The 24,060-nt window shown below is 40.4% G+C and overlaps 1 protein-coding gene across 7 annotated transcripts in view; it reads left to right on the top strand.

Annotated features, from left to right (window-relative positions):
- The window catches only part of STAM2 (signal transducing adaptor molecule 2), a 39,016-nt gene that overhangs the window by 3,672 nt on the left and 11,284 nt on the right, over positions 1 to 24,060 (top strand). For 2 of the 7 annotated variants that reach the window (XM_008171442.4, XM_065561718.1), the window contains exons 2-9: positions 3,634 to 3,718; positions 7,770 to 7,845; positions 8,102 to 8,197; positions 16,826 to 16,972; positions 19,381 to 19,450; positions 20,354 to 20,474; positions 21,930 to 22,024; positions 23,357 to 23,439. In XM_008171442.4, coding sequence (XP_008169664.1) covers positions 3,634 to 3,718; positions 7,770 to 7,845; positions 8,102 to 8,197; positions 16,826 to 16,972; positions 19,381 to 19,450; positions 20,354 to 20,474; positions 21,930 to 22,024; positions 23,357 to 23,439 — 773 coding nt within the window. Of the gene's footprint in view, positions 1 to 3,633; positions 3,719 to 7,769; positions 7,846 to 8,101; positions 8,198 to 16,825; positions 16,973 to 19,380; positions 19,451 to 20,284; positions 20,475 to 21,929; positions 22,025 to 23,356; positions 23,440 to 24,060 lie in introns of all 7 variants that reach the window. The other 5 variants (XM_005296464.5, XM_042860849.2, XM_065561716.1 and 2 more) reach the window with 3 other exon arrangements.

Below are 24,060 nucleotides of genomic sequence, written 5' to 3'. Positions count from 1 at the left end.
AAAATTGTAAATTTTCTTGCAAGAATTCATTTTGATGTAACAAAAATTTGCTTGTTCTCAGCTGTACTTCAAGTTTTTAATTAAAAAAATGCAATGTGATATGTAGAAAACATTTCCTCCTCCAATTGTATTTCAATCTCTTTTGAGAAGTAGCAGCAAAATAAAGTTGTAAAATTAGCCATAAGCAAAACTTTAAACTTTCTGATTGTTCTTATTGAAAATATATTAATCGCACAATGGTAATATTTATTTACCATTTGTGAAAAAGATTTAGCAGTTAGGTCAAAGCTAATACAGTGAAGAGCATCCTGTTTAAATGTTATCAGTGCTGCACTAACTTTAAGTAAACAAAATAGTTGTAGGATATATGTTTCTAGTTACTCTTCCTAAGTGTTCGTATTTCATGATCCAAAATAGTCAGGCACCAGTCTGGAATATAGACTATTTTATTAGTCCTAACTTTAAAATAAAAATGTTTGAAATCTTTCACTTATTTAGATAATGCCATCATTTAAAATTTCATTGTGCTGGGGAGCAAATTCTCTCTGGCATTCACTGTCTTGTACAACCATTTTCTCGTATACAAAAACTCTGCCTAGTTTTATGTACAGATAAATGCACAAGTGTTTAATCTCTAGAGACCTAGAATATGACCATTTGATCACAAGTAAAGATGAATTTGTTGGTATTAGGCTCTAATCTGCGTTACAAAACCACCACATGATTTGTCATGACTGATAGTCTCAGCTCAAGGGAAGCCACAACTGGAATAACAAATGTCTTGAAAGTCTGAAATGAGGTTCTTTGGCAGTGCCATAGGCACAGTTATTGCCTAGCCCCATTGCATTAAATTTGGCTCTCTGTGAATGTTGTTTAGTTCTTTACTTTCATGAGTATTCAGAGCTCTCAGATCATACTGCCAAAATAGCCAAGGAATGAATGTAAAAATTCACAGGCTCAATTATGTAAATTTTTGAATACTCATTGATTTCCTTCGGAATTCAAGCAATTGCAATTTCCAGCTTTATGTAAAGACCTCTCCAGGTGTTCTCTTACGAGTTGGATATTTCTGAGGCCTTGGCTACACTCGGGAATTCACAGCGCTGCGGCAGCGCTGTGAAGCGCAAGTGTAGTCGCACTGCCAGTGCTGCGAGAGCTCTCTCGCAGCGCTGTATGTACTCCACCTCTCTGAGGGGAGTAGCTTGCAGCGCTGCGAGTGAGCGTGCAGTGCTGCAGGCTTTGATCACACTGGTGCTTTACAGCGCTGCGCTCGGGGGTGGGGGGTTCACACCCCTGAGCGTAGCAAGTTGCAGCGCTGTACAGCGCCAGTGTAGCCAAGGCCTTAGGCCTTGGCTACACTTGCAAGATACAGCGCTGTAAAGCCTCCCCCAGCGCTGTAACTCACTCCCCGTCCACACTGGCAGGGCACTTACAGCGCTGTATCTCCCTGGGTACACCGCTGCAGGTACTCCACATCTCTGAGAGGAATAACAGCTGCAGCAGAGTGGCTAGGACTCACGGGTGTGAGTGTAAACGCTGTACTAATCACCTTGTCAAGTGGCCAGTCCTCTCCATTGTTGTGACTGGCTGCAGGAATGGGGAAGTGCCGGTTTCAAAGCTCCTACCACAGAGAGAAGCAAACAGTTTGCAGCTTGCTTTGAGTGAATGAATGAATGAATGAGCAGGGGGCCGAGAGTTCGGAACTTGCAAAATAGAGAGCTGACATGCTCCAAAAAGCACACTCTTTCCCCCCACACTCCCTGTCACAATCCACCCCACCCCCCCCATTTTGAAAAGCACGTTGCAGCCACATGAATGCTGGGATAGCTGCCCATAATGCACCGCTCCCAACACAGCTGCAAATGTTACAAGTGTGGCCACACCACTGCGCTGTCAGCTGTCAATGTGGACAGACTGCAGCACTTTTCCCTACTCAGCTGTACGAAGACAGGTTTACCTCACAGCGCTGTACAGCTGCAAGTGTAGCCAAGGCCTTAGACTCCAGCCCTGCTTTCCCAGAATAGCAAGTCTAGGTTGTAGTGGCGGTACTGCGGCCAACACCTTAGATTCATATGCTTCCTCCTAGGTTCACCTGTGTGTCAATATAAGATTTCCAGGGTCACTGTTAATCGCTGCTGCTCTGGCTGCTTTCTGGAGTCCACTCCCTAATTTTTAATCAATCTAACCCAGAAAGTGGTTGCAATTGTCTTTCAAACTATTGAGCAGTGAATAAATAACAGAATTACAGACATGAAATAATGCCGTAATGGTATTACAGTCAGGAACCCATGCAGTTTCAGAATAGTTGCCATTACAGAGCACCAGTACAGTACAGTATTAGAGACTTAAAGGGATTTGGTGGTTGACCTTATTGCAACTAGGTAACACAAAGGTTATGATACTGCCAGGCCTGCTTGTGAAGCATACTTGATTGAGCCCAAAGCATAAATCTGATTGTTTTAGCTTTTCCATATTGAGTGGAGTTAGAATGTTTGTTTTTAAATTGTAACAGTCTAAAAATAAATCTTAAGACAATACACACACTCTTTAACTTGTTACTTGAAAATTATTTATTAAATTATTATACATTGTTTGTGTGATTAAAATGACTTGGTCCCACTGTGAGATCTTACAGTTCAACTTGTGAGTAGGCTACTAAATGACATTAGGCCTCAAAGGGAGGTGGAGTAGGTGAAACATAGGCCTAGTCTTCACTTACCGGCTGGTCCGGCGGCACGCCATCGATGTTCTGGGATCGATTTATCGCGTCTGGTTAAGACGCGATAAATCGATCCCGGATCGATCCCGGAAGTGCTCACAGTCGGCGCCGGTACTCCAGCTCGCCGAGAGGAGTACGCGGCGTCGACGGGGGGAGACTTCCGGCCGCGTCTGGACCGCGGTAAGTTCGGACTAAGGTACTTCGAATTCAGCTACGTTATTAACGTAGCTGAATTTGCGTACCTTAGTCCGAAGTCCGGACTAAGTGGGGACCAGGCCATAATAAAAGGTAGATAAGTAGAAACACTTTGGGTGGATCATGGGTTTTGTACAAAGAGCAGTTTGTGTTTATCACTGTCTTTTCCTCTTACCAATTCCTGACATTGGTGAACTGTCACTGAAAGTCTCATGGAAGAATGTGTTTTAAGAAGGCATTTGAATAAGGGAGAGGCTAGTTTATAAAAACAGTTAAGAATCACCTTTTCATTTTTTTTAATAACCTTTATGAAATGTGTAACAATGTACAAACTTAACAACCTTGGGAAAAATCTAATTATGAAGGACTATGACTTCAACATGCAATAACTAAACAAATTATGTAGCATAGTATATAGTTCAATGTTTAATGCTGTAAATTATTAGGTACTGTTTTTCACCTTTTGATTCTAATTAATGCTAATCGTACTTATTCATCTTGCTTCATGATATAAAGTGTCTTGGGTATATCATAAAATACTACCTATAAATGCAAACAGGGATTTAAAGCTGTTTTAGAAATTAGTAAATGTTAGCATTGATTTAGAAAAGACATTGCTCGTCTTTTAATTATTTATATATAAAATGGTGGTTCTGTCACATTATGAAAGGAGCTAGTTCACCAAATTATAAATCTAAAGTCTATCTTTTTCTTTGTAGAAAAAGCCACAAATGAATACAATACCAGTGAGGACTGGGGTCTTATTATGGATATATGTGACAAAGTTGGAAGTACTCCTAATGGGTAAGATGCGTTTCATCTTCACAATGTCTTACTCCACATTCACTTAAAAAAAACCCAACACAATGTGCACCACTGTTAGAGGACTGGAGCTTCCTAAAATGTGTATCTGAGTCACCTATGCAGAAAGTAATATGATCAATAAACACTTTCGTAAACAGTACTAACAATGACCATGGTTGGCTTTAAAGTGCTCCGAGAAGAAGTTTTGAACCTGATTGAAGTTTCTTCCAACAGGATTTCCAGCAGAGTAATTGGTGTACGCTGGACTCATTCCAATTTTTATGCAGTATTGCACAGTAAATCGAGTTATTCATGATAAATGAGAGAGCATGAAATTCCTGAAGCATCCAGGCCAGGAGGAGAAAGTACAACTAGATTCATTGCAGAAACTTGTCTAAATTGGAAAGTTACCTATGATGAAAAATTAGGGGTAGTCTACACTGGCAACGCTAAAGCGCTGCCGCGGCAGTGCTTTAACATGCCTTGTGTGGTCGCGGTGCAGCTCTCTCCCAGCGCTCTAAAAAAACCACCTCAATGAGGGAGTCAGCTACCAGTGCTGGGGGCGCTGTTTACCCTGGCGCTTTACAGTGCTGCAGCTTGCTGCGTTCAGGGGGGTGTTTTTTTACACCCCTGAGCAAGAAAGTTGCAGCACTGTTAATTGCCAGTGTAGACAAGCCCTTAGTGTATATGTGTTACAGGGACGTGTAAGATGGATGGAGGTCAACATGGAAAAGAGTGGGGTCAAGATCAAAATGGACTTGGTACATTAATTACATTTAAACACAAGAAGTAATTCAGCCGTCCTGTAATAGTCAAATGTAACTGCTGATCTTTGTCTCTAGATTGGCTGACTTTTATCAGTCAAGGGTAACTCATTTTTATAATGTAGTTATCTTTGCATTTGTCTAACTATCAACATAGAAATCTTATCTGTCTGAAATCTTTTTTTACCTACAGTTAAAAATAATGCTTAAGTTTAAGATTACTGAACTAAAAATGATTTAAAAAAAACATTATTTTTCTCTGTATATGTGACACCACACGCTGGTCAGAGTCTCTTGTTTGTGTGGACTGTTAAAAATAATGAAATTTTAGTTATGAACAAAAATTGGGAGGGTTGGACTAGATGTAACCACTGACAGCACTTAAACTGTCTTTTTTGGGGGGCGGAGAGGTGACTTTGCCATTACCTCCCCTAGGGTACAGGAGTGCAACCTTTAATTTGATAAAGCTCTTCTGTCCTCATGATTTCCCACAACTAGACAAATGTTTTGGACTCCTTAGCCTTGGAGAAAAACAAGTCTAAACTTTTTTCCTTAACACTTTTAATATCCATCCTTGTACATTCCAAATGATTTTTGTACAGCTGTAGAATGATTTAAATTTCTTTTGTTGAAAAAAACCCCCACTGTTTTAATCATGTTGAAGCTGTTTAAAAACTGACTTTAGAATTAGTGCTATTGTAATTGTAGATTAAAATCTATAGCAAGCTAAAGTATGTATGATGTGGGTTTTTTAATGCCACTACTGATGACGTACATCTTATTTTAGGGCTACCATATGTCCGGATTTCCCCAGACATGTCCGGCTTTTCGATCTATAAATAGCTGTCTGGGGGGGATTTCTAAAGATGTCCGGGATTTCCCCCCGGTTGGCTATTTATAGATCGAAAAGCGGCACCGCTCGGCAGTCATAGCCCCTTCTTGGCTCCCCCCATCCCCTGCAGCCTTAGCACGCCCCCGGCCCCGCAGCTGTCTTCCCCCCCCTCCCCTCAACGCTCCGCCCCCCCGCTCCTCCCCCTCCCCTGCTTCCCGCGAATCAGATGTTCGCGGAAGTCTGAAAAGAAGCAGGGGCAGGTGGGCAGCAGCAGGTAAGCTGGGGCGGGGGGGACACGAGGAGGAGGGCTTTGGGGAGGCGCGGCGCAGCCCAGTCTGGCCCCGGTCAAGTGGCTCCGGCCCCGGCTGGCCCCAGCGGCTTCGGCCTGGCTCGGGCCCTGAGGCATCGGGCCCCGGGGCACCGGCCCCAGTTGCGGCTGAGCGCGCTGGCCTGGCCCCAGTGTCCGGTTCTGGCCGAGCGTGCTGGCCCGGGCCCGGCCCCGGCCCCAGCGGCTCCGGTTCCGGCCGAGTGCGCCGGCTCGGCCTTGGCTGCTCCGGCCCAGCTCAGGCCCCTGGGCGGCGGCCCCGGTTCTGGCCAAGCGTGCCGGTGCCGGCGACGGCCCCGGCCCCGGCCCCAGCGGCTCCAGCCCGGCTCAGGTCCCAGGGTGGCCGGCCCGTCCCTGGCCAAGCACCTCCGGCCCCAAGCCCCGCGACTCCGGCCGGAGCGCAGCCCGATTTGGGCTCTTGTTAAAGCTGGCCCTGGTCAGGGGACAGGGAGGGGGGGTTGGACGGGTCGGGAGTTTGGGGGGGGGGCTGTCAGGGGGGCAGGGGTGTGGAGTGGGGTTGGGACAGTCAGGGACAGGGAGCAGGGGGGGTTAGATGGGTCGGGGGTTCTGGGGGGACTGGCGGGGGCAGGGGTGTGGAGAGGGGTCGAGGCAGGCAGGGAGCAGAGGGGGTTGGATGGGTCGGGAGTTCTGGGGTCCTGTCAGTGGGATGGGAGCAGTTGGATAGGGCATGGGAGTCCCGGGGGGCTGTCTGGGGGTGGGGGTGTGGATAAGGGTCAGGGCAGTCAGGGGACAGGTAGGGTCTAGGGGGGCAGATAGGGTGGGGGGTTCTCAGGAGGGGGCAGTCAGGGAATAAGAAGCAGGGAGGCTTATATAGGGGGTGGAGTCCTAGGGGGCAGTTAGTGACAGGGGTCCCAGGAGGGGCAATCAGGGGACAAGGAGTGGGGGGAGGGGTTGGGGGTTCTGAGGAGGGCAGTCAGGGGGTGGGAAGTGGGAGAGAGTGGATGGGGGCGGGGCGGGGCAGGCGCGGGGCTGGAGCAGGGCTTCTCCCCCCGTATCCTCTTTTTTGATTGTGCAAATATGGTAACCCTATCTTATTTGAAGTTTACAAAACTGCTATAGGCAAAGAACAAAATATTGAACATCAAGGCCTTGATACAGTAAACACTTAAACAGGTATGCGCTTTATTGAATTACTCTTAAAAGTAACTTTAACAGAAGACATATGCTTAAAGTCAAGCATGTGCCTAAGTGTATGCAACCTTGGGGCTATAGTTGTATTTTAACTCTTCTCATTCAGTGGTATAAAATATTTGTCATTTTAAAACAAAACTGCTTCAGTGTTGATGATGAAAAGTTGTTTAGACTTTCCATACACTAACAAAGTTATTGTGGTCTCTATCTACCATAGGCCCAGTTTTTCAAAAATAGATTAAAGTGAGGCTTCTCACCCCACTGATTTCAAACTGCAATCCTGATTGAGGAATATAGCCGGATAGGTTCAGAAAGTTGAAATGTTTCTGTTGAAATTCAGTATATCAAAGGAGTTGTTCGTTTGCAAATATATCATGGGCTGCTTGCTTATAAATTTTGTATTTATGGTGTTTTCACTGTAAGAATGTTAATGAAGTTCTGGACTGACTTTTTCAGGATAGATGAGCATTTTAACTGAAACTTCTTAGTTGAAAATAAAAATCTATAAAATCTGAAAACTTTCCAACATTTAAGAAATAAAAAAAAAAGTACAAAACAGCTGCTTCAGCAAGTTGACTCTAAAATAGGTATAAAGAGCTAACAACATGTAAATAAGATTTAAATTTTAAAAAATCATTGTTTTTATTCACCTTGATATCTAGACAACATGTACTTTTTAAAACATGACAATTGCTTCTTAGTGTAGAGGATCTTCTTCCTTGTTGTCTACTTCAGGTCCATCTCCTTCAAGTGGTTGTCTCTCCAGCCATTGGTGGTAATTCCAAAGCTTGCACTGTTATGGAAAACTTGAGTTTTGGGTTGGCTAAATTGCTAGCTTTTAAAACTTGTATTGTACGTTTCATTGGCTGACTTAACTTCCCTGGATGCTAACTACGTGGTGAATTGCAATTTGATTTGCAATTCACAGTGACTAAACTATACTATAATATCACCGATATTTTCTTAATTCTCTTCTAGAGCAAAAGATTGCCTTAAAGCCACAATGAAAAGAGTAAATCATAAGGTTCCACATGTTGCTTTGCAAGCACTAACGGTAAGTAGACTATACATTATTTTGCGGAACTTAACGTCTATATCTTTATGTACTCAAGCAACCATTATGGCCAAACTCTGTGCATGAATACACCTATTTAATTCCAGATCAAGTTGTTGGGAGTTGGCATGCTTATTTAAAGGTGGAATTTAGCCCTTATTACTCACTTTTTTTTTAAACAACAAACACTCGTGTTTTGGACAAATCACTGCCATTGCTGTCTTCAACTTTTTTGCAATTTTATTTCTGTTGTCAGCTGCTAGGAGCCTGTGTGTCAAACTGTGGAAAGATTTTTCACTTAGAAATATGTTCCCGTGATTTTGCAAGTGAAGTACGTGGTATAATAAATAAGGTAATGTGTTATAACTTACTAAATATACTTAATATAATAAGAATGGATGAAATTCTTGATATGGTTTTGTTTTGCGCTCTCAGTACGTTTGTGATAGAGCCTAGTTTATATGCTATAAATAACATTTTTCCAATTCTGATGCATTTTAAAATACTACTGACTGACCTCTTACTTATCACTGAAATCTGTGAATGCTTTCATTTGTGGGGGGGAAATGCTAAGGAAGTGACTCTTGCCGATATCAAAGGTTATGACTTAAATCATTTGCAGCTAGTTACTATGGGAATCTTAACAAAAATTTATGGAATCTTGCTAAACTTGGTAATGTTGAGGTCTCCCCTACTTGAAGAAACTATCTTTTGCTTGAGTGGGAATAAATTCATAAATTCAAATTCACTAACCTGAAAATGTTTAGGTCAACAATAGTAAATGTTTAAGCTTACTTTGAGAAGTAGAAAGCCTTCATTAGATTTTCTCCATCTCAAAAGGCACACACACTGCTAACAAAAAAGAAACAGGAAAGGAAGATGTAAGCCAATATGGCAAGGTTCAAGAGACTATTCAAGTCCAACAGATTTCCATATTTTGAAGAATATAACTCCCGTAATGCCATTCAGCACAAGCTCAAATTCTAGATGGCAGTAGGTAAGAGAGAAGCTGTAAGGGCTAAAAATGGATTTCAAAGAGCAAATAGGTAAATATTTAGAAACAAGAAATCAGGGTGGATTTGATTTAAATCAAATTGTTTTCAGTCATGATTTAAATCACTAGTCAGGAAGATTTGATTTAATCATGGATTTCTACATAAGTGCATTCTTGTTGGTTGTTATAACCTTAATACATATTCTTCACAACTCAAAGATAGATGTAGGTTTCATTTTTAGAAGGTACATACTATACATTTTTTAAGTGATTTATTTTGAAAACTTTTCAGATTAGTTTTACAGTTATATCAGAAAATGAATGATTGTTTAGTTATTTCATTTACCAAAGGTAATTGAAGCAGATAATTCACCTCCCAATGACTTCATAAATATATCCGATTCAACAGGTTAATCATTAATATTGGAGGATTTTCTTGCCATGCTGTATTAGGAGGAGAACATCAGCAGACAGACATTTAAATTGTTTTATTTAACTAAAACACCAACGTTATGTATTCTGGATTTTTTTCTTCAACAGCAAACATACAATATTTTAATAAAACAAGCATATGAATTTTTGAATTTAGTTAAACATTCAAGTTTTTTAAAATCAGGTTTGTTTTTGTTAATTGTTAACTAAAATAGTTAAATGACATTTAAAAAAAATATTAAATTGAGTATGTCAGCCAATCTTAAAATAATGGCTTCTGACGCTAACTCAGTTGTCTTCACCTTCATTTTCCTGTTCATAATCTGGAAAAGGAAAAGAAGCTTTCCTGCTTTTTCAGGTCCCAATCAATCTCTCAATTTGGAATGAATTAGTCGAAAGGAAGAAAATATTCTTTCTACACCATCAGAAGACGCTACTGCTGTTAAAAGTGAGATTATCACTTCAACAGTCTCTGAATCCAAGTGCTTAAGTGACTTCCACCAGTTCACTGGTGTGACTTTCTTTAAAACATCAGCAAACATATATTTCTTGAATGGTTCACCCTTAGCTCTGAAGTTTATTATAGTTGGCATTATGGAGGGATGATTGCTGGATGTCCATGTCATAGCCAACTCCTCTTCTTCAGCCATTAAGGTTTGACCCTGGTACTGAGTATTGAGAATATATGCAAGAAAATGAGCTGGAGATGGTGTTTGTCCCATTCGTTTTTTTAATGCTTGTAATTTAACTTTTCATTGCATATTTCTCTTTTTAAGATCTCACTCAGTTCCTTCCAAATTGCAACAGCGTCAGCAATAAAGCTATTTCCCTGCATTTTGTTTAAGGCTACAGAAATAGGCTTCAGAGTACTCAGCATGTGTTCAACATTTCTCTTAAGCCCAATGCTGAGAAGTTTGGCTGTGACCGTGCCATCTATATTTTCACGATTTTGTTCACAAACTGTCATCGCATTAGGCCAGTTCTTGATATAGTGCTCAAAACAATCTACTACGGAGTTGCATTGCACATCTTGTGGGAGAGTTAGCTTGGTTCCTCCCACTTTTTTCAGAGCAGCTGCTGCAAAGTGGTTGTTACAGAAGTATTTTGCAATTTCAACATCATTAGCCTTTATTTCTGGAACACTGAAGTCTTTTGCTAGGAGGTGCATCAAATGAGCACTGCAACCGTATGTTGTTAGCTTGGGACTCTCTTCTAAATAATTTCTTCTCGTCTTGGATACATTTGCAGCATTGTCTGTGACCAAGCTGCATACTGGACATTTGAATTTTTTCACAGTTTGTTATAACTTTTACTGCTACTTCTTGTAAGTATTCTGCTGAGTTTGTATTTCCTGATGTATCAGTTCTTTCTGTAAGGAAGACATTCCCTTCCGTTTTCACGCAAGCACATAAACAGGATCATTGTGGACATTGCTCCACCCATCAAGACTCAGGTTAACAATTCATACGCTTTATCCAGCAATTTCCCTGCGACATCTGCTCTGTTGGGTGGACTGTCTTAATGACTGAACCATGTTAATGAAGTGTGGGTTTTCAAATGGAAAGGAAAGTTTGTTGCATAAACAAACTAGGCAATTTTTTCATCAATTACCTCTTTTCGTAATCTGCTGGTTCTCATCACAAACTTATCTGTGGTTGTTTCTGGATGATGGAGATGATTTTTTTTTTTTTTCTTTTTTGCTACAGGTGATATACTGTGGCTATGTGACATACATAATGTGACTGAAACACTATTATTGGCAGATAACTCTGAAACTATAAAAAATGATAGTAATCTTGAAGGTGGATAGTCTTCAGAATTCTGTATGTTGAGGATGGATTCTCCTAAACAAAATAAGTCAATGCAGTTATTTAATTATTATTACCAAACTGCTCATTTAGTATTACTCATTGCATTCACTGACACTCAGTACTACATTAAAGGTGAAATTGTAAAAGGAAGATCTGCCTATTTTAGCTATTTATTTTTTATCACAACTGCATCTAAAATGATAGTACCATAGAGTAACAACTATATTTTTTGCTCAAACATGAGAATTCAAGAATAGTCCAGAAGGAAGACAGGCAGTCCTTAAGAAAGAAGTATGAAATAAAAAAGTTCACCAACCTGAAGATCCTACATGTTCCTTTCATCATCTTCAAGGCAGCTTCCTCCTGAGAAGGAACACTTTTCATGATGTTGTTTCATTCGGGCAACCAGGCCTTGCATTTCTTTGTTGCACTGTTTGCATTTTGCACACATGTCTGTCTTACCCACAGGTAGAGGAACTTCATTAAAATATTCCCAAACTGGGTCTTTTTACAGCCTGCTGCTGTTATAGGTTTTTCCCTTCTAGTGAGAGAGCTCAGATCAATGAAGGCTACACTCAGAAAGACCTCAAGACTTCTGGAATATGCTAGTCAAACAGTTTCACTTTTGTTTCTACTGCCTGTCCTCCCTTCTCCCATTTATCTCCAGACTTCTTCTTCTTGTCCAGATCTATTCTGCCCCCAACAATCTTTTATTCATTGAACTTTTTGAAACTTTGCACTTTTAGAGAGAGGTAAGGGATTGACTCTGTGTACACAAATTTGCAGAGGGACAATAGGGTTGAGGTCTGTTATTTCTCACCGTTATATATTTATTTATTTAAAAACATTTTTGCTGTTAACAAGCATGTTATCTCTGGAGACACAAATCCACAGTTTGAGAACTGCAAAACTAAGCATCTCTGATGGTATCTTCTAGATTGATCACTGAGTCCAATTGGGTAGATAGAAAGTTTAACCTAAATAATCTATACTGAAGCCCCTGGAACCCCATAAGATTGGGTCCCTAATCCATGAACTATTGGAACTCCATTTACAAAACTTTTCATTACATTACATGAATAATTGTCTCGTACTATAGAATTAGAATTTATAATCCCTATTCCATGATGAGCTATCTTTGAGCTATAATGTATCTTAATTAAAACTATCTTTAGATAGGTTTTTCCTCAAAAAGCATTTTATCAAAAAAATCCAATTTAAATAAAACCGTTTTTAATTTAAAAAATCCGATTTTTATTCACCCTGCAAGAAATTCTAGTATGTCAGAATCACGAAGCCTGGTGAAATAATTGGTGGGTCAAGTGGATCACCAGGTGTTAAAAGGAGTAATTAAGAAAGCTAAGGATTTTGCTGAGAAGCTAAATGACTCAGTCTTCACCACATAGACTGTTGGAAAGTTTCCAAACCCCAGATCTGTTTAGTATTTTTTAAAATGTGAGGGATTATCAGAAATTGAGGCATTAGAAGAGATAATGTAACAAATTGATAATTTAAAAAGCAATAAGTAACAGGGCCAAGATGGTACCTCCATGAGTTCTGAAGAAGCCCAAGAATGAAGTGACTGAGCTGCTAACAAAAGTATGCAATCTTATTTTTAAAAAAAGCAACTGAAACAGAGGATTGGAGGATAGCAAATGTTTTACCTCTATTTAAAAAAGGCTCTGTGGATGATCTGAGATATTAAATACCAGAGTGCCATATATCTGTACCTGGTAAAGTGGTTGACATGACCATTAAAAATAGAATAATAAAACGCCTGGAAGATCATGATATCATACAACCTAATCAGCATGGTTCCTGCAAAGAGAAATAGTGTCTCATTAATTTGGTAGAAGTCTTTGATAGCTCATAATTTGGAGGAGAGGGCTGAGAGAACATCATTGAAAATGACTAGAAATATGGGAAAACTCTACTATGAAAAGAGATTGGGATTGTTCTTTTTAGAAAGGAGACAAATAAGGACATAGGTATATAAAATGATGAATGGCATAGAGAAGGGAGGTTGGGAGTTCTGTTCATGCTGTCTCACAACATGAGAACAAAAGGACAGTCAATGAAATTACTTTGACACAAAGCATGATTAGACTGAAACTATGCCACAGGTTATTGCAGTGAGGCCAAAAATTTAGCAAAACGGAAAGAGTTTGAAAATGTATATGGGTAACAAGAATATCCAGAGTATTTAGTGCTAACAATTTGTTGAAAGGGATGTTAAACTTTATGCTTCAGAATTTAAGCCGATCTCAGTTGGGGATTAGAGGAGCAGGAGGGCAGATTATCTCACATCTGCTCACCCCCTTTCCTTCCTCCGCGCCTCCTCCCCCCCCCCCCCACCCCCACCCCCGTTAATCTGAAACATGTTGTACTGGGCACTGCTGGAGACAGAATACTGGATTAGATGGATCCAGTTTGGCAATTCCTATGTTTGCTGCCCTTATTCAGGAAGAGGTATTGGTTATGAGGCATAAAAGAGAAAAGTTTTATGGTGAATTATGGAATGGGAGGTCTTCAGCCCATGACCACCAACTCTTTGATCTTTTTCATTTATTTTTTTATTTCATTTTCATTTCTTGCTCCTCAGGATGGTTTGGAGAGATGGTGGTTTGAAGTTACTCTATCAGATTCCATCATTATCCATCATCTGGATGTTTAGTGCAAACTGGTCTTCCATATCATATTAGAATGACCTCTGCTGTTTCTTCCTTCTGACAAAATTTCCTATGGTTTACACTTTAGGAAGGAACAAAAGGAGTAATAAGTATCGAAGTCTGCATTGTCCTCTTCCCCAACCCATCCCCTTGTTGCTGAGATGATTTGTCCTTCATAGTCTGTTAAGACAGTACTTGTAGTTGAGAAATGATCCCTCTAATTCTGTTGAAGAACTGGGTCTACCTAGGGATGTTGATCACCAGGTGATTGAGAAAGTCCCCATTTTCCCCCACTGTCTCTTCATCCCTTCATAAGAATAGGTCGTAAGAATGAAAAAGAGCATCAGAAGACTTGCACCTTTTCTTGGCAAATGGTAGTCGTCTTCCTTTCTTCCTTAAGAAAACTATCCCAGGGCTGCTTTTCACTGGAAATATCCTCGTGCTGATTATTGAACATCTTAAAGAGGTTTCTCTGGAGTAACAAGTGACTTCATTATAGCAGACAAATGTTTGAGGATTAAGACTAAGTTTCTGTTAATCTTGTGATAACATTGTTATTAAGCTATATTTATAGTGTATTCTGGAGCATTCTCTTTAGTAGTGTTATAAGAGAGAAATACTATCTGGTGATGACTTGCTTTTTGCATGTGGCTTGCAAACTCAGGTCCAGGTTCTTGGCTGGTGTAAATTGGCATAGCTTCATTAAGGTTAATGGAACTATGCTGACTTACAGCATCTGAGGATCTTGGCTGTCTTGTGAGAGAGGCTGAAGGGCTTTAGAACTGGTCCCCTTATCATATGAAGATCCTTTAAGAACAGAGCCATTGGAACACTGTTAGATAAAGTGAATAAATTTTTCAAGATTAAAGCAAATTCCACTAACTAATCTGAGGTCTTTGAGGGTATGTCTACATGGCAGTTACACCCGCGGCTGGTCTATTCCAGCTGACTGGGGCTAAGGGTCTGTTTAAGTGAAGTGTAGATAGTTGGGCTCGGGCTGCCTGAGCTCTGGGACCCTCTCACTTCACAGGGTCTTAGAGCCCGAATTTCTGCACCGCAATTAAAGAGCCATTTAGGGTATGTCTACACAACAATATAAGCCTAGGGTAGTGGAACTTGTGTCAGCGAACCTGTGTTGGGAACCCTGGGCTTGAGCCTCACACTGCATTTTTAACCATAGGTCAAGGATTTTCTGACCCGTGCTTGAACCTAGGGTTCTGGTGTCCACACTGCAGTGCACAAACCTGAGTCAAAGTAACCCTATCCCAGAGTGTCTAGCGCCCGTCCCTCTCCCCTGGTGCCGACACTCTAGCCCTACAAATGTGTTGCACTGTGGGAAAACTACTGCACACCCTGTTTCCTAACTGTAATGGTGCTATTGGTGGGACTCAGGTGCCCATAAGGAGCACATGAATACATTAGCTCTTTCGGTGGGTGTCTCAGTAGAATGACTGCAGTTTGAGAAGGCTTTATAGTGAACTACCATCTAATCTGAGAATTGGGCTCTCCACCTCTAGGCTGAGTCACACTGGCAGGAAAATGCCCATGTGCACCTGTTCTGAGGATAATTAGGACATCAGTCTCCAGGGCTGTCACACTATTAAAATGAAACTTTGCAATTCTTTTAAAAATGGGACATTCAGTGAAGGTGTTTTTGTTTGGTTGTTTTTTTGTCTTTTTGTTTGTTTGACATAAAATGTAGGTTTTGGAGGAAAAACATATGCCTCTCCCCCCACCTCTCCCCGTGGCCTGGCTGTGGAGCAGTGAAATTTATCCCCGGGGCTTTTGTGCAGTGTGCTCCAGCACCCCCCAGGGATCCCTGCTCCTGCTGCACCCTGGGAGGCAGGGATAAGGGATCCACAGGAGGTTGCAGGAAAATTTTGGGGCTGCCCTCACAGTGTAGTCTGCCTGGGCACCTCTGCACATGCAGCCCCAGGGACAGCGCACGGAGTCTGGGCTTGCATTGCTGTATAGACATACCCTTAGCCTGAACCCCACGATCCTGATCCAGCTGGCATTGGACAGCTGGGAATTTTTAAGTGCTGTGTAGACATACCCTGAGACATGCAATGATTTAGAAAGTTGCTGTGCTCTTATCTTTAAGTACTACAAGTTTTGTATTGTAGACTTACATTTATACATGCTGTTTTTGGGGGTTGCAGTTTGTGGTGTTCTATTTCTTTGTCCTGAGGATTATTTATCTGGATTGTATCTGTTCTATTTTAGTGGTTCTAAAAGTGCAAAGGTGAATTTTTGCCACCTTAAATTTTGCATTTGTCTCTGAACAACACCGGTTCTAAAGATCTCACCTCCTTATGTTTTCCTCAGATTTTGTATAGGAGTTTAGTTAGGGTTTTCAGTGTGTTCTCTTACCTTATGTCTTATGCCTGGTGTATGTTTAATGTTTGTATAAAAAGTCACAGGCCTATTGCACATTATATAGTGAGTACGGCTGGCTGGAGAACATCGTTTTGTGAAAAATTTAGAGCTTTTGAGTTTTGTTGTATAACAAACATGAGACAAAAACAGTAGCCACATTTCAGTAGACTGTTGGGGGGACACAGCGATGCCCCCTACCTTGCATTAGAGGGAATATGGTATAGGACAGTGGCTCTCAAATGTTTTTACTGGTGACCCCTTTCACATAGCAAGCCTCTGAGTGCGACCCCCCCCCCCTTATAAATTAAAAACACTTTTAAATATGTTTAACACCATTATAAATGCTGGTGTTGGAGCTGCTGTGCTGGCTCTGTGCTACTGGAGATATCATCCTATATTGATCCTCCAGGAGCTAGATATGCTGGTTGTGATACCAGAATCCATTGGTGGTAGAAAAGGTCCATGCTGCACTTCCAGGCTCTAGACCTATATGTATAATACTCTTTTTTGTAAGATATAATGCACTATTTAAGACATGGCAACATCATATACAATCATAATAAACACTCACATAAAGTTGTTGAATCTCCTTTTACGTTACAGGGTTTTGAATTATTGGCATACAGTGATTTCTGCTCTTTTTATGTCTATAAACATCCCACTCTACACAGTTATTATTTAACTTTGTCTTATAGGCTCATCCTAAAGTTTGTGAAAAGCTAAAAGCTTTAATGATGGAGTGGTCAGAAGATTTTCAAAAGGACCCTCAATTTAGCTTAATATCTGCAACTATTAAATCTCTTAAAGAAGAGGGAGTAACTTTTCCTACAGCTGGATCTCAGGTAATGACAGATATAATTCTGATCTGACACATGCCAAAAGACTTTTTTATATTAGATTTCTAATGATGTGCTTGTGTTATGAATATGGGGATAAGAGACCAATAATCTATTGAAATGACATCTTTCTGTTGCTGTTTAAAAAGCAGGTTATAAAACCAGAGGTGCCTTTGGGTCCCAGTTTAGGAGTGACCTTCTCCCTTCCACAACCAGGCGCACATCTGTTCATTTTGCTCTTTTACTTCTTTCCTGCCTTCAGAATGTATGAGCGGATGACTAAGTTGTGCTGCATGCTGCCACTGTGGAGACTGGAGTGGCACCTGATGCCTGACCATCCCAGACTAAGTCAAAACTTTTCTGAGGTGTCCAGTAGCTTGAATTTAAATGCCTTGCCTGTTGAGAGTCCTCCCTACAGTGCACTTTCTAGGTGTTTCTGTAGCACCAAAGGTGACTATTTGAACACCTCACATGTTAACTTATTTATCCTCCATGATGCCCCATGAGATGAGTATTGTTATCCCTGTTGTCCAGATGGGGAGCTGAGGCATGGAGAGGTCAAGTGATCTACCAGATGCGTTTAATCTGTTGCAGAGCTGGAAACAGATCTCCTAAGTCCCTGTCCTGTTTCTTAACCACACAACCAGCCATTCATTTCAGGAATTGCCCTTCCTCTGCGTGATGGGGCTACCCCTCTATCCTGGTATCTCTTATAGCTAGTATGGCTAGTTCTTTGGATAATAGGTGTATGGTACATTCCAGAATTTGGCTAGAATAATCCCTAAACAAAAAGACAAAGTATTGTGTGCTGCATATAATAATTTCCTGAACTTTGAATCTTGCCCTACTTAACATTGAGGGAGGTGCTTTTTGTCTGCTAGCCAGCTGGGACTTGTCAAAACAAAACTAAGAGTCTGGAATTGGAGGTAAAAGCATGTGCTGTAAATGACAGATATGGCAAAAATTGGAATTCATGGATGGAGAGTTCTTCGACCAGGCTTGCACTGCTGAACTACTGATAACGAGTTACACTTCATTGTCTCTCTTGAGGATAAAATTTTTTGTTTGGGTTTTGACAGGCTGAATGTTTTCAGTTACATTACCTCATGCATTGCCCTACAAACAAGTGAGATTGAAGGATTCATTGTTCATTAACATTTGTTCTTGCAAAAAATGTTTGTTAGGACTCATGAGAAACAGTAAAAAGCAACAGAGGGTCCTGTGGCACCTTTAAGACTAACAGAAGTATTGGGAGCATAAGCTGTCATGGGTAAGAACCTCACTTCTTCAGATGCAAGTAATGGAAATCTCCAGAGGCAGGTATAAATCAGTATGGAGATAATGAGGTTAGTTCAATCAGGGAGGGTGAGGTGCTCTGCTAGCAGTTGAGGTGTGAACACCAAGGGAGGAGAAACTGCTTCTGTAGTTGGAAAGCCATTCACAGTCTTTGTTTAATCCTGATCTGATGGTGTCAAAGTTTTTTTGCTGTAAGATGGCTACCTCTGGTCCTACTCCAGGACCAGACTCCAAAGAGAAACTGCTGAGCTCCAGTTCATTTGCAAATTTGACACCATCAGATCAGGATTAAACAAAGACTGTGAATGGCTTTCCAACTTGCATCTGAAGAAGTGAGGTTCTTACCCACGAAAGGTGCCATGCATCCGAAGCAGTGGGCTGTAGTCCACGAAAGCTTATGCTCTAATAAATTTGTTAGTCTCTAAGGTGCCACAAGTACTCCTGTTCTTTTTACAGGACCCTCTGTTGCTTTTTACAGATTCAGACTAACACGGCTACCCCTCTGATACTGTTTCTCATGTATCATTGCTAGGGCCTTACACTGAATGTACTGTTGCTGGGCCTCAAAGCCCCTTCTCTGCTAGGGTTTATGAAAGCTTCAAGGAAAATCCCACGCTGTTGTATATGCTCCTTGCTTTTTTCCTGTTAATCTCTTTAATGTAGCAGATGACCAATTTTACTTCCTTTCTCCCTCACACCCCACGCTCGTAGGGGTGGAGGGTGGCTCTTCGTCCTCACAACAAAAAGGTCTTTCTCCTTTCTGTAAGTCCTAACCTAGATGCTGTTTAGTTGACTTCCTCTGCTGTTGCTGTGCTTAGAGGGAATTGCATTGCAACAGTGGGGAGTATGAGAGGCCGAGGGCATACTGTCCTGCAGAGAGGGGTGGAAATAATAAATAGTAATAAATGGTTTCCTTGTGTCTAGAACACACAAAAACTGAAACCGTGGGGAGTAAATTAAAAAAAGGGGGGGTGGGGAATCTCCACTTGATGGCGTGAAATGATGGCGAGGTAAGTATGTAATACTGTTACATATACATTTTTTTTTTTTAAAGGCACTGTAGAACTTTCTTTTTTGCTTGAAACATAGCGATATTCTTGTTGCCAATTCATTTGCAGACTCTCACAAGTGCTGCCAAGAATGGTGCATCATCAAGCAAAAACAAAGAAGATGAAGATATAGCTAAAGGTAAATTATTAGTCACAGCCTTTGGTTAGAAATGTAACACTTATAAGTGTTCTATACTTGTGCTCTGAAACACATTTTGTTAACATGCATAAATTTTCCACTAAAAAAGAAAACTGTACCCAGAGAAAACTGTTCCACAGAATGGAAAGTGATAACGGTGTGGGAGGCCAGGAGACAATAATATGCTGTTTTTGAAAAAGCTTTGGAGGAGGAGGTGGATAAGAGGTATTACCTATATGCAGTCCACTGGCATGGGCCTTGGAGGGACTGCTTGTACTGCAGCTGTTCCTCCTCTTTATAGAGCTCTTGATCTCCTCTTCCCTTCTGCCCCATCCCCTCTCTTCCTCCCTTCCCCATCTGTCCACTCTGAAAGATGGAGGCTTTAAAATGTTTTTATTCTTTATGCTCTCATGTTGTGCAGATATCCTTACTCACATGACACAGCAAAGAATTTGTATACGGATTTCTGGTACTATCAATAACATCATTGTCTTAGCATGAAAGCTGTCTTATAGTGAACTTGAAATTCCTATTGTAATTAACATGTTTGCTTTTATAATATATTTCAGAACTTGTTCGTGGCTAGTTTCTTTTGAACTTTCAAATTGAAGGGCTAAGTAAACTTATTGGAGTTTAGACAGGTTAAAAGTTTAAGAATAAGGAATTTGAATTCAAAATACCTTTAATCTGAAAAACAGATCTATATCGTGCACTTCATTTTAAAAATATATTATATGAAATTGGTCTTCCACTTTTCTCGTTTCAGAAACTAAAATTATTCATACATAGATAATAAAATATACAGACTTACTTTTTTTATTTTCCAAACCGTAGCTATTGAATTATCTCTGCAAGAGCAGAAACAGCAGCAAACGGAAACTAAATCCTTATACCCATCTGCAGAAATTCAACAGAACAATCAGAAGGTCTTAAGGAAGGTGCGAGCCCTGTATGACTTTGAAGCTGTTGAGGACAATGAGCTCACCTTTAAAAGTGGAGAAATTATCATCGTTTTGGATGACAGGTACAGTGTGTTTAGATGCAGGTGTATTTTACTATTGAAACATGATGTTGCTGTGAACGTTTAAATTGGTTCTTTATGAGCTGTGTCCTCACTGTATTCTTTTTCTTTCTACTACTCCTGATATTGCCTTCTTTTACACCATGCGTTACACTTGGGACTGCTTTCCAATCAATAATATCTAAGCATTTCTCATTTTTCTTTCAATTACTTTTAGCTTGCCTGTGCATGGATCTTCCGTTGAAGTCAACAGAGCCCTTTATTAACATCCACATTTCATTTGTCTTCAGTTTAGATCTGTACTGTTTGTGTCTTTAGTCTATAAGTACTTAGAGGCAAGGATTTTTGCTTTTGACCCTGACATAAAGCGCACTGTACATCCAGTAATGGCATATAATAAATTCAAGCTCCATCTAGAAATGATGAAAGCCCTGGCTACTGACTGTGTCCATATTTATTCAGGTACAAAATGATTGACAATATTTAACAGTTATATTGTCCTTTTAAATCATCCAAGTGCTTTACAGACTAATTATGGATGTAGTCTTAACGGGACAGTCAGAGACTTCTTTAATTTTTAATTTTACTCTTCACTGTTGCTGCTGCCACCACCACTGCCCTGACTTCAGCTGGAAAATAAAAGTTAATTCTCTGCCAGCATTGTCCTTATTTAGCAAACAGTGACTTACTGTTCCTCCTTTTTCTGCTCGTAGGCATTAGAGCAGAAACTGTAGCTCTGCCTTGTTTTTCCCAATTTGTGTAGTATTTGTACAATGTTTAGGTTCAGTTAGTGGGACACAGTCAACTCAAAATTTGTGACAAGTTAAAAGAAGCTTCAAGCACTACATCTCCCCCTGAATGATCCTGCTGATTTTTGGTGTGTTACTACTACAGTTTTCCTGTCTGTAAAAATGCTTTTCCTCTCCTCTGTGAAAGTCCCATATAAATCAGAGAAACAGACTGTATTGAGACAAAGTGTTGTCAAATGCACAAAATTGAAGAAAATAAACGTTAATTTTTGAGTTGCAGTGTGTGGGTGAATTTCAGGCAGAGTGTAATTCCTAAGTTGACAGTATCTTTTTACTTGAATTGCCTCCACTACTGTACTCTACAGTAGAATAACACAGAACATTGTAGGTCCTATAGGCCTGATCCTGCAAGTTGTTCTGAGCCCTCAACTCCTGTGCACTTTGCAGAAGGTACTCAGCAATTTGCTCCAATGGGCGCACAGCCTTTATTTGGGCAGTGTTATCACTGATATTGATGAAGTTTTGCCTGAGTTAGAGGGTTGAGGATTAACGTTATATTAATCGCACTTATGATTTCTAATACCTCCTTAATAACTGAAAGATAGAATGATGGAATAAGAACCTCCAGCTATTTAGAATCTATTTGTAAATATAGCTTTTAATGCTATGAATGTTTAAAATATTCTAATTAAACATTTTAATTCCTCAGTGATGCCAATTGGTGGAAAGGTGAAAATCAGAGAGGAGTAGGTCTATTCCCATCTAACTTTGTATCCTCTAACTTAAATGAAGAACCTGAGACAGGTAAGTTACATATTAAAATCTACCACGTGATGCTTTAAAAAGGTGGGCAAGTGAAATATTCAACTTGGCTTCTCTTTAATCCCTCAGCACAGTGATTTGCCCAGGGTCACGCAGTATACCAGGAAGAGAATCCAGGGATGGAATCCTGACCCAATTTAAGTCAGTGGGAATTTTGCCTCTGGCTTAAGTGGAACTAGGATTTTCACCCGTTTTTGTCTCCTTTTTGTTAAACCACTGTACTTTCCTATTACAGAAAGCTGGTTTTGTTATTTCATGTACTCTAGTCTCTCATGAAGAGCAAATTATATTTGAATCCAGTAACCTACCACCTAAACTGTTGCTGGAATATAGCTTGGACTCTGTGTGCCATTAGACATGAGTTTAACACTGAATTATATTCATGCTCATGTCTAAGACCTGGTCTTTACTGCAGGGGGGGAGGGAGGGAGGATCGATCTAAGTTATGCAACTTCAGCTACGTGAATAACGAACTGAAGTTGACTTACTTAGACTTACTCACCGGTGTCTTCACTGCGGTGAGTCGACTGCTGCCACTCCTCCGTGGACTCTGCCTGCACCTCTCGTACAGGCAGTCGACGGGAGAGTGCTCGGGGGTCGATTTATCGCGTCTAGACTAGACGCGCTAAATCGACTCCTGTTGGATCGATTGCTGCCCGCCGATCCGGCAGGTAGTATAGACATACCCTAACTCAGTTTAAGGTAAAAATTGATAGTTTGATTCACACCAGTACTTTCAGAAGTAACTCTATGTATACAGTGTTGTTGTAGCCATATTGGTCCCAAGATATTAGAGAGACAAGTCTCTCTCACCAACAGAGGTTGGTCCAATAAAGGATATTACCTCACCCACCTTGTCTCTGTAAGTAATTCTAAACTTTTACACAGGCATCTTAAAATTCCATGATATAAAATGTGTGTGAGTGTTAGGGTTGTTTTAGAAACTGGTGGAGGTCAAATAGACACGTACCCTTGCTGGAGTCTGATTCACAGTTTTGGATCTTTGTCCAAGGAACAATGGACTGAATTCCAAGTAGAACCTATCACATTCAGAAACTGATCAACTTGGAATTTGTTTTGCTGTAATGCAATGTTTTCTCCCTGCTTCGAAGACCTAAGAGCATTACTTTCTGGGAGTCATTTGCTTTTTTTAAGTTCTCTTTGACATCAAAGAGTGTATTTGTACTCGGTTCTAAGGAAACAGATTAAACTATGCAGTGGTGAATATTTGTTTTTTGAGAATAGGAGGGTCTATTTTTAGGATAGTATAGTAACAAAGATGAAGAAGAGGAACTGACATTCATGTTCTCTTAGCTACTGTGGATAAAGCCCCTGTTACTGAAGATACTACAGAAGAAGTTAAGAAAGCAGAACCTGAACCTGTTTATATAGATGAGGTATGCAATCATTTTAGAAACTTTTTTGATTGTTTTTATATTGCATATAATGAAACAAAATATATAGAAATACATACACAAAGTGAAAATAGCATATAAATAATAAAGTTCAGTGTTCACAACAAAACCATGGGGGTGTGTGGGAGGATGAACACCTGTACCTATAAAGGTCATGTAGGGCATTAATAATTGAAGTGACTAAATAGATAAATAAGTAAGAACATAGTCAACAAGTATCGGAAACCTAATATATACTAAACTACAAAGGTATGCAATAGTTTCATGTGTGACTAGACTTCCTTGTATTTTTTCCACACGTTTCTGTTAGTCACTTTTTCCATTAATGCAGTAGTAGAGCGCTCACTCAGCCAGTCTGTGTATGAGGGAGGAATTGCAGATTTCCTTTTTCTTAAAATAACTCTTTTGGGAGAGCACTGAATATAGCATTCCGGAACACATGCATTTTTTGACAGGTATAGAGGATGTGTGAAAGGTTGACATGTGGCTGCTTGGATCTCCAATACTCTTTGAGCGTTGCCAGTCTAGCCTTAAACACTCTTGAGTCCACTAGTATCTTCTAATATCTTGTTCTGGAAACAGACACTTTCAATGGATACAAAA

This window comes from Chrysemys picta, chromosome 11 (assembly GCF_011386835.1).
Source record: "Chrysemys picta bellii isolate R12L10 chromosome 11, ASM1138683v2, whole genome shotgun sequence".
In the NCBI taxonomy this organism is placed as follows: Eukaryota; Metazoa; Chordata; order Testudines; family Emydidae; genus Chrysemys; species Chrysemys picta.
This window is presented reverse-complemented; position numbering and strand designations above follow the sequence as displayed.